The 11,915-nt window shown below is 36.5% G+C and overlaps 1 protein-coding gene across 1 annotated transcript in view; it reads left to right on the forward strand.

Annotated features, from left to right (window-relative positions):
• The window catches only part of LOC113499608 (protein unc-79 homolog), an 84,479-nt gene extending 72,764 nt beyond the window's left edge, over nucleotides 1–11,715 (forward strand). Inside the window, exons 55-58 of the mRNA XM_026880124.1 lie at nucleotides 93–450; nucleotides 735–857; nucleotides 1,078–1,302; nucleotides 1,605–11,715. Of these exons, the coding sequence (XP_026735925.1) occupies nucleotides 93–450; nucleotides 735–857; nucleotides 1,078–1,287 (691 nt within the window). The 3' untranslated portion in view covers nucleotides 1,288–1,302; nucleotides 1,605–11,715. The remainder of the gene's footprint in view (nucleotides 1–92; nucleotides 451–734; nucleotides 858–1,077; nucleotides 1,303–1,604) is intronic.
• The last annotated feature ends 200 nt before the right edge of the window (nucleotides 11,716–11,915 follow it).

Raw genomic sequence — 11,915 nt, forward strand, 5'->3', positions numbered from 1 at the left:
TATTTAAATAATATAGCAGATTATTTTCTCCTTAAAACAAGCGCTAACGAAATTGGATGTATGCATGCCTATTCAGTGTCTTTAGAAGAATAAGATACTAAAACATGGTCAAAAAACCTTTATTTCGACATCGATATTTACGCCTCTGTAAAATCAACTCAGCCATCTATCAGCCCCACTCCACACCCTGTTACCTCAAATTTCAATTACTCAATCCTTCCGCAGACGATAATGTCATCATACGTGGAACAATCAAAACCGGCGACGTCTCGTATGAACGCTCTCTTGCACGCGTTCGTGCTATGCCAGCTGTGGACCCTGTACCTTGAGGAGTTGGCAGGAGCGTCCCCACCCTGCAGCGAGCCCCACAACACGACAGTCTGCATCCTGCTCGACTTCTGGTGCAAACTCGTGCCTAGTATCCTGCAGGTCACCGTGCAGTCCAAAGTGGTTCGTACACTTTACATTTTTTGTTTAACATTTATTCATATTAAGGAGATTTGATATGACGTTATAAACATCAATTGATATGTTTCATGTGCTTTTAGTTAGATTCCATGTAATTTTATTGTTGACAAGACTAGACAATTTTAAATTTCCCAGAGTTCTCCAAAATTATCAATTATACTCTATTTTCTCTATATTATTATCTTTGAATCCGGTACTATTTACGACACTTTTTACGGTGTCTAAGAGATTTTCGAATAGGTATTTTATGACATTTGTTGTTACAGCTGGCAGAGACGGTGAACCTTCATTTCTTGAGCCTTCTGGAATCTCTACTGGAGTGCAACTCCACTGTACTGAACAAGTTACTACCACTGTGGACACCAATACTTCACTCACCGTTGTTCAATGTGAGTATACTTTTTTTACAAGAGTTGTGAATATTCCAATTTTTAATTTGTAAATCTAGGGATGGGTATTGGAGCTATAAAGTGTAATTCTGTAAGACAGATGGTCAGAGATGTGAAGAAAAGGAAGGTCTTAGCCCAGCAGTGGATCATAAAGTCTATAGATCCAATACGGAAAATTCTGTCTTCTGAAAAGTCGTCTAAAATCTTATGTGTTCCCTAGATGCCCCGGCACGTGTCTCAGCGCCTGTCGGTGTGCCGCGAGCTGCGGCCAGGCGCGGGCGCGGGCGCGGCGGGCGGGGGCGCGGGGGGCGCGGGCGGGGGCGCGGGCGGGGGCGCGGCCAGCAGCGCGGCCGCCCAGCGCCGCCTGCACCGCCTGCTGGCCAAGATGGCACAGCTCGAGCTGCAGCCGCACTCATTCTACTTCATCTAGACCACGAAGCCATGTGTAAGTATTATCTACAATAATTACTGTGACAGATAGCCTCTTTCAAAAACTATATCATTGGCGTTGTTTAAAGCCATCAAATTCAGTTTTATACCAAGTTTGAATATGTACTAACGTCTTTCATCTAGCTAATTTCGAGTCTATCATGAGATCACTTTTCACTTTCACCAGATCACAAAAAAAATATTTATTTTGCTTTAGGACTCATTCCAATGAATTCAATATGAACTAATTTACTTCATAACGTCACTGACTCACTTTTATACTAATTTCAAAATACTAATAACAACAGTTGTCCACAGGGCACAACAAACTGCGAGACTACCTACGATCTCAAACAACGGCGCACACTCCACTTCGGCCACGCATGAGCAACAGCGCACATCACACAACTACGCCTGTGCATCGTGTACTGCGGCACCAGCTACATAACCGGCGCATAGCTCCGCATGCTCCTGTGTTCCTGGTCGCTGCATATGTATGTACTTAGACTTAAGCTTCTGTCTACATCTTCGAGGAAACGAAAAACGTCTTTGTAAATTGTGAAATTGTACCATGTATAGAAACATAGCGAAAATGTATTTTCTTTTTAATTAGTATTTTGTTGTACAAAAATAGCATTTTAATTACCATTATCGGTGAAGTTTGGTACTTGTAATATTTGCCTTTAAAATCTGACCACTTGCAATTACTATTAAAGAAATCGTTCGTTTTCGCTACGTTTCTTATTTTCTAGGATTTTCCACGTGATGTTTTCATTGTATAATAATGACAGAATTTTTATTGCGACATATTGTAAAACTTCTAACTAAATCTAAACAAAGTTGAGGGAAAATTCAGTGAAACTAATTACAAAACTTAATCAAACGTATCCACGTATCTTAATGAATCAAAGATAGGTTCTATAAAAACGTCTATTTAGGTCTGGAAATTAGGCCAGAAATGTAGCTAAACATAGTCTAGCCCATTTGACTTTAAATCATTTTGCGAGAACTATCGGACTACATTCAACTTGTGCCAAATTATAAGTGCCATATTATCCCTTGTAATATGAATATCTTTGGAATAGTCAGTTCCATTTAATATACAATTTTTTTTCTGTCGGTCAATACTGACCTTGCTGGGTTGCCAGTACAGTGGTAGAGCACATCTGTAAATACATCGGGCTAGCTCGACCGGGGAAGTACCACGCTCTCACAGAAAGCCGGCGTTTAGCAGTCGTTATGCGTACGGCGAGTGATGAGTTCCGGAGCCCACCCCCCCTCCTACCTACTTAAAAGGGGGTAGAATAAGCCAACAACTCCTCTTTCCACTTCTGGAGTTGAACATCTTTGGCCAAACGCGACGGTGTCATTTACCATCAGGTGAACCGCTCGTGTTTTCTTCTTGACTACAAAACTTCACTTGGACTGAAAACGACTTCTTTTTTACTGCTTTCTATCAGTATACACTTTCCTTGATTAACAGTACTTCTTGTCGAAAATGGTCCTAAATGCTAGATAAGTCAATATACACATTGGAACGCTGTGAGTCTTGTTCCTCCCTTCACCTCTGTTTAGGGGTTAAGGGATGCTTAGGAGTGACATGACCATTTATAATTTACCTTCAGGTATCACGCTATCCTAAACTTCTTCGATAGAAACAATGAAAATACAAAAACGTATTGAGAGGTCAGTGTAAGGAAACGGTAACATTCAGAAGGAAAATATATATATCAGTACTTTCTAAAAAAGTATACACCAAAAATTTATAAGGGAATTTTTACAACGGAAATTTTAAGAACCTGTAAAACCTAACTGTTTTAAATAACAACGGAATGAAATATAACAAAATCTATTGTTTCGATGAATCTATTAAACGAAGAAAAACACTTCAATAACAGGCACAAACACAAAAACATTCCAAACGAAAAGCGCAACTCATTTATGAAAGAAAAATTAAAAAATAAACAACTTTCGTGCATCCCGAGTCTCCTATTACTGAATCTAATAAACAAATCGATTTATATCAAAAGGGCATGTTAAGCCAACTCCCTAGCCGCTTCAATAGAGAGAGCTTACCATCCAGCCTAGGTGTCTACAACCAGCTTAAGGTGCAGTTGTTGCAGTTACAGAAGCAAGACTCCCCAAATGCAACAGTAATTCCTCAAGAGTTAGTTTTAGTCGTCTGCGCCTTTTGATATGTTTCCTGATAATCATGTGCCAGGCATTCAAGTCAAGCACCCCATACGGGATAATGACCATAATATTAATTAATGTGTACGGAAATATATGGATTAATGTTAACTACGAGAGATGATTACCATAAAATTGAGATGAAATATACTTGTCTCTCATCGCGCGCACTTTGCCACCATTGCCGTTGGTAAAAAAATACTAATCTTGACAGAATTGAAACATGTCAAATTTCATAAGAAACCAGTAAGAACTATCATCTGAAAGTTTATTCGACATTTCCTATCTGACTACCTTGAGAATGAATGTCGAAAATAAAACATCAAGCTGGCATTATAAACCTCTTTATTTCTATTTATCTACCAATGCCAGCGTAAGTTATGATATTATTTTCATATAGTAACTTCGGTATGCTGCCACCGTAATTCAAACAAATCTTTACATAGCCAAGTCAATATTTAAAATTGTTATAGGCATTATGGCTGAAAGCTCAACTCCCCTGTCAAAATAAGGCAATAGGTTGTGAACACTAGTGAGGGTACAATAGGCCACGCCTCCTACTAACACATATCTAAAGTCTTAACAGGCAGGCATCTGTCACCATCAGATCTACTTCAACGTGTCTGTTGGGGAACTTATATCTTAACGTATAATTTACGTACATTATACAGAAGCATGTGACCTGTAACGGAATACTCAATCGGATCAATTGTAAATCGCCTCAAGTCTCTGACTCGTTGGAGGCGTATATAGCAGAAAGAAATTGAAGATCGTACCATCTTGGTGCGGTTGAGTATTTGGGGTTTGATTTACACGTTAGATAATATAACTCATCGGCAGCCTGGGAATTCTTCATGTGTGTAGCATGTGGTTTGCCCAGGTATGTCGCAGAAAAGCCCCGGGTGGTCGCCGTGGGTGACCACCTAATGAAGTACCAAGACCGTTGTGCATCGGAGAGCACGGTAATCCTAATCTCCCGACCGTCATACTAAGGTCTTTGGCGGTCGTTACATCAATACCGTTTTGATAACTCATTCTGTATGATGTTATTATTATCAAGCCATATAGAGGTTTACGCTTCTCATGTACATACAATTGTATGATTAGTTAGTAAGTAGTTGCAGAGATAAATACTTTGAAATAAAAATTACGACGTGCAATCTGGTTAAAAAAGAAGGTAGTAAAGAATTAGTTTTAAATGTGTCATTGTATGATGGGATGTAAAAGATCATTTATTCAATAGGTATAGGAGAAATAATAGATAGTTCGTTAACATCCGTTGTAAATAGCGTTTGGGTGAGAAGTGAGTGTTGAGCGACTGTATTTCGAATATATAGGGTTTGAATATCGTAGGTAAGATAAGAAGCAAGCGCCGATGATGTAAACGAGTAGTTGTAAATATGATAAGTTTAGGTCACAATGTCTTTAGAGGAAACTCAGTACTAAATAGTAGCATTTTTTTTAACGTGAATATGAACAATTTTTCTGCAAGGAAACCAACCAATTCTCAAAACAACAAATTTTGACTTAAACACATAGCTTCACCTGATACAATTGATAAGAAGACCTCTTTTTCCGAACTAACTTTCTATTTACCATTAATTACAAATAATACGATAAAAATGTTTAACCTCAGATAGTACTTGAACCTGCGACTCGTGGCTTTACCAGCTTAGGTCACCATGGTAGATCTCCATAGGGTCGATTTAGTCCATTCACATCTTGTGGTCGTATGCGTCGAGTAGAGTCGAGTTCGAATCCAGTCTGGGGATTAAATTGTTCGATAGTATTATTTGTATATATTGAAATTACTAGCCGATGCCCGCAGGCCCACCCGTTGCATATTGAAAAAGATCCCACATAAAATCGTGATAACAAGCTATCAAAATCAATTATTCGCGTTTATAACATTAGCAGGATTACCCGCTAGCCATCTCTTCTTCAATAAAGGCTTGCTATTGCAGATAATTGTTCATACCCATGCATGGAATAGATTTAACATAAAACATAATTTACAATTAAGTGTGTACATATACATAAACGACGGACGTAAAAGAAGTTAACAGATTTGTAAGTAATTAAACTACGTTATTAGATTAAGCTAGAATATGTTAGGCATAGAACTAGGTTAACCTATCCAGCTAGCATCAAAAGTCACTGCCAGTGTTCTTAAGATAGGATTAAATAGATATAACTAGAATTACACCTTAAATGTATATTGAAGATTGGAAACTGGCCGGCTTGAAAATAGTTAATTTACAAAGAGATTGTTGTAAATATATCACAATCTTATAAATCATAAAAATAGGTTAAGGCTTAGATTTAAAAAAGCTTTAGGGACACTTACATTGGTAGCTTTTTATTCTTTCAAAACAGAAAATTTTACAAAACAATATAAAAAACATCAATTTAAGACGGAACGAGTTTCGTAAAGTAGATGCATACTTATTCGATAACGGTTTATTTAAGTTTATTTATCGGTGTTGCCCGACTAGTTTCGGACCCAAATGGAGTCATGAAACTAAGGTGACGGTGGCGTGCAACCACACCGTCGCGTCAGTTTAACTGCAGAAACTAGTCGTGTGATGTCCATAAAAAACTAAGTAAACTATTTACGAATAATTAGAATCTGCATTTCAATAATCCATTTTTAAACATGTCAGATTAAAATACAGATTTCATTCTGTCACTGATTTTACAAGATAAAATTTATATTTCTAATACGTTTTAACAGCTAGGGATTTATCCTGTTTCACGGTGAAATCATAGATAGACACGTAAATCTACAAAAAAATAACTTCTAAACTAAACCCATTTCTGGGACATTCATGTGTAATGGTGAGGTTTTAACTCGTCATCCAAAATAAGATTCAACCTCAGCTATAAGTGCAGTAATAAATAACTCATAGCGTAAACTAAAAATCAAAATAGGCAATTTATTGATAAATAATCTAAAAATATTCGACTCCTAACTATACTTAATACTTCAACATAGTCTTAAACACTACACACACACCAACATACGAAATAATTAAAGAACAATAATAAAAACAAATTAATTCAAAAATTGCAACAACATGTTAACAAATTTATTAAGAAAAAAAATAGAGTCACTTTACTTACTAATTTAAATGAACGGATCATTATTTGCATAGGATATACTTAAAGTAAGGTACTAATTTAAATGAACAGATCATTACTTGCATAAGATATAATTAAGGAGAACACTGTACATTGATCGTCGAAGAAATAAAAGAGGATAATAGAGACTAAGATTTAATCAGGGTCGTGTAAATAAAATAAGTCAGACTCTGTAGAATAAGAAAATAGGTTAAAAACTTCGAAGATATTTTCGAGTTATTTTGGAATGTTATTTGTCTTGACGATGGTTTTGTCTGTCTGTTTCGCAACAAAGTGTCGCTGCTCCTAATATGCCGCAAAGCCGTGTGGTACCCGGCATAGAATAGGCCACCCCGTTTCATCCCACGGGTGTCGTAAGAGGCGACTAACGGATGCTGTCACGAATTAAAAAAATCAAGCACGAAAAAAACAATTACAGCCCAATTACAGACCTAACCTCCAAAGCTCTAACTTGAAAGGAAAAAAGCCACAAAAAAATCGCGGATAACTTATAATGTCACATGTGAAAGAAGTTGCTTACAAGTAATAAATTTATAACAAATTTAAACTATGATAAAGGTAACAAGAATACATCATCTGTGAAAATTTCAACTATTGCGCTTTATGAGATGGAGCTTGATTACAGACAGACCGACAGATGGATAAGTCAGAAGCTTTTGTAATATCATAAACACGTATGTTTGCGAGAGTGAATGGATGCATGTTTGTAACACCTTAAAGCAAAACTGCTAAACGTACTTAACACAGGTTGGAATTGATACTAGCAACCGTTTTTCTGTTATCAGTAAAACGAACAGCAGATAGTTTGACATGAGATGAAACTACCACCACGCATCATCTAAAAGTTATCATGGTTTAAAAGGTCTAGCTATGGCAATATCGAGATGAAATGATGGAAGATCGATACACGCGGGGAAAACGATGTTTGATCATACGACAATTATATTCACGCGGGGTAAAAGGTGTTTATTATTGAAATGAAATAAATTCACGCGGGTAAAACAGTATTTATATCTGAGAAAAAAATATTTACTACCACTTCTGACACAGAACCAGGATAACCAATATATCGAACAAATTAAAAAAGGTTGCTAAGTAACGCGATGTTTGTGTATGAGATTGAATGTAAAGACGCGGGGAAAACTGTGTTAAGCTTAAAGTACGAATAATTTGAATGTATTCTGTTCGATTCAGAACAGCTGACTATCGCAAGTCGCTCCATCTCACCAGTTATAATATACCACTGATACTGGACATTAAATTGTTGATTCAGACTATCGGAAACAAAATAGAATCACGGTATCATCCATAAAGATAATAATGATAAAATGTATCAAAAAATTCAGCTCTCCAACTTAGACAGACATGCAAGACAGATTCAAGATTCCAAAATAAATTCTAACAGTAGGTATATAATATAATAACAATAGAATAGTTTTAATTAAAATGTATAAATACGAGATCTGTACCACTTGGGCGATTATGAAGTTAGCAACCTTTAGAATATGAATAAGCTGAGTAAGATGATAAGTAGGATGATTAAGTTGTACATATAAACCAAACGGAGGACTACTGAAACCATAGATTAATTTAGTTTAGCTCGTAAGTACTATCCCGGGATGTAAACCCATTCACTTGTCAGTAACACCGAAACAAGTTCACTTAACATTACTGCTTGAAATAACTACAATCAAAGGCTTGTTTCCACAGCACATAGTAAACAAGAAAATATTTCGAACCATAGCGGGTGTACCCGGAAAATTCGCATCGTTATAATACCAATGAAATTTAAACAAAACAGAATCGGAATTATCAGAAACTATTCATCAAATCCTGATAAAAGTACCTTAGAAATGGAAAAGCTGAAAATTTAAAGTTTGAACTTGTTTCAATAAAACGATCCCGTGGAGAATCTAGTGTAGGTTACTAGTTAAGAAGTAAGATGTACATATATTTGCATTTGCTAAAACCGCAGTTTCTGAGGAAAAGTTGGTAGCCAAGATTGTGACGACAGAGTAGGTAAATTAGGTACGGCCCATGGCACACGTCTTATGGTGAAATAGACTGTAAGGATTAGGTTATTAACTACAGGTAAAGAAAGAACCGGCGCACACTACAAACCTCAATAAAAATGAAAGACAGTAACATTCATAAAAAGTAGACAACTTTTCTCGAATACCAAAACATTTCAAAACCAAATTCAAGCCAAACCAACCTAGACGTTATAAGCTTTTGCGATATTTACGAACATCAAGTCATTTTTATTAACATCTCTAGATATAGGTACCTAACTGACTGTGAAATTCCTAATAACAAGCATAACTTAACGCCAAAGAACCTCAGTATTAAATTCGACATAATATCGTAAAGAGAAATAAGTACACTTTTGGAAATAACCAGAGGAAATAACCATAATAACTCGAACTACCTCCGATTGCTGTTAGTAAGTAAGTTATTTAGAAACACAATCTGCCTCAAAGTATCCGATATATTCCCGAATAACCTATTTGTGACACTTAAACTTTCCATGAGATATCAAGTGAATGCGCTCACCAGTAGGTCAATACAAGATTATGCCCAGGTCTACCTGTGGTACGAAAGCCCTAAACAAACTACTACGCAGGGTATAGCTATAATTCTCTCGATCTTGCTCTAACACCCGCAAGTTTTGAATGTAGATGCAAACCTTCTTGCTTCATCTGTTTTATTCATCCATTTTTATTGTTTTTGTATGCCCAGGCAAACAAATACAAAAATTATGGATAGTATTCAAACTAACGGAGCACGAATCTGGCGCACTGTTGACGCTTTTCAATCTGGCGTAACGGACAGCTAATGTCCATATGACTGTGATAGACGTGTGGTGGAAGTCAAGTCCCACAAATAGTTTTGTTGGGATCAAAATATTGTTATTACGTTAAGAAACAAATAACGACATAAACTACTGATATCGATTAGGTCTCCGTGCTTCGGAGGGCACGTTAAGCCGTCGGTCCCGGCTGTCATACGAACATCTTTGAGAGTCGTCACGAGCAGTCAAATGCTCGCAACATTTATGGGGAAACCAATGTCCATCGACTAAGATGAAAGAACGTTGAGTTTCCTTCCGTGCTTCGGAGGGCACGTTAAGCCGTCGGTCCCGGTTGCTATACCAATTTCTTTAGCGGTCGTCACGGGTAGTCATATGCCCGATACTAAATAAGGGAAACCAGTGTCCATCGACTAAGATGAAAGAACGTTGAGTTTCCTTCCGTGCTTCGGAGGGCACGTTAAGCCGTCGGTCCCGGCTGTCATACGAACGCCTTTGACAGTCGTAATAAGCCAAAAAACAAAGCCAAACGCGGCAAGCCTCTTAGGGTAGTTTTTGATTATTATATTTTAGTATTTATTTTAGACTTTGTGATATATTTGTAATGTGCGAGATTGTGATTATCCCAAGATGATTGATGAATATAAATTACAAAATTCAATCATCTCTTTCAGGACAATGTAACGTCACATTTGGGAACAACGAAACAAAAATTCAAAGCAGGATCCTGAAAACTTTCCTCTGAAATTATTTCGTAGTATCGATTGTCTTACTTATAATCTCCACACATTTTATATATTTAATATGTATTTAAGTTTATCCCACTTTGACAGCTTGTGATTGAATGCAGCTGGCATAACCAAAATATCCTAGTATTGAGTCCGATTGCAAGAATATGTTTGAATGTAAATTTTCAAGTGAGTTTCAAACATTTTTGGCCTAACATATCACGTTACGTAGAGCCACCAACATTGACTATTAGTGACTCTACGTAACCGTGACTCCCAGTCCCACAGGTCAAGTAATCAAGTGGACTGAGCTCCCGCGACCGCGCAGGTTTAAATGGCAATGAAATAGGCATTTGATATATAAAAATTACATCTTTAGAGAATATACCGACTTTTGACATAGACACTTGTACATCTTTCAAAGAAATAACACGGAAATGAAATAGGCATTTGATATTAAAATATCACACAAATTAACAAAAATTCTTTACAATACAAAGAAATAGTCATTGAAAATTATATCTCATCTAGTTACGAAATACCTGATTTTAAATAAACACATACATTGAAATTAAATAAACTGGGAATGAAATAGACATTATAATTTTGGACGTTGAAAAATACGGTCTTTGAAATAAACACTTACAACACTTATTAAAATAAAATGGAAAATCAATAGACATCAAATCGTTTGACATTATAACGTCGACGTATCACTGGCTTTTAAATAAACATTTATAATCACTTAATATAAAATGGCAAAGAAATAGGCATAAATGAGTCCTGCATAGGAAATACAAACTTTTACAATAAACACTTAGAATCCAATATATTAACACAATGGGAAAACCATAGGCATTGAAAATTTTGACATAAACATTTTAGAAAACATCGCAATTTGAAATAATCACTCAAAATTCCTTAAAATAATATATAACGGCAAAAAAATAGACATTGAAAATCGAATACAACATAGTTAACAAAAATATACATTGGTTAAAGCAATAAGCATTAATAATTAAACACAACTTCACATTGAATCTTCAAGTTTGCTCCGTCTCCTTCGTTACTTGTCCTGTGCTTAGGTTAAGGAACTAACGTCAGAGGTCCGTATGATAGTCCCAGCCACGTGTTAGTGTGGCTGTGACTATCAAGCGAGATGTATCGTCTCCCGGCCGGCGGGCCTCTTGGCGTATAAGGCCGGCTTGATTGCCGGCGTTGATAATGCCTGTAATCGGGCCAGTATTTAGTACTTCCTTGCTTCAGAAGCTACCTACAGTCTGATATTTTGATCACTTTTTGAATGTAATGGAAGACCAAAGACTGTAGCTACAGAGTGGTAAATTGTAACTTAAACTTTGTCCGTGTGATGTGCATCGGGCTTCAGTTTCTATTATTCATCAAAACTGTCGGAAACTGCTTTGGAAAAAAAGAAACTGATTCACGGTCCACCCTTCGATATTGAAATTTGTGTTTTTCTGAAGCAATAAAATGTAATAAAGTGCAAGTACTAAATACTAACGTCTCGTTAGGCTAAAAATGATTGATTTCCACTTCGGCGACTACAATAATAGGGATTTTGGAGTAAAATTAGAATAAAAAAGACGGCCTATTTATGGCCTCATTTTTATGGGATATTTGTATTTATTTTACACAGTAAACACAACGCAAGCACACGTTTGGAAACACTCAGACTCATGAAAAATAATAGAAACGGATGAATATTGCAGGACTTAAAGATCATGTAATAAAAGGAACACA

This window comes from Trichoplusia ni, chromosome 12 (assembly GCF_003590095.1).
Source record: "Trichoplusia ni isolate ovarian cell line Hi5 chromosome 12, tn1, whole genome shotgun sequence".
Lineage (NCBI taxonomy): Eukaryota > Metazoa > Arthropoda > Insecta > Lepidoptera > Noctuidae > Trichoplusia > Trichoplusia ni.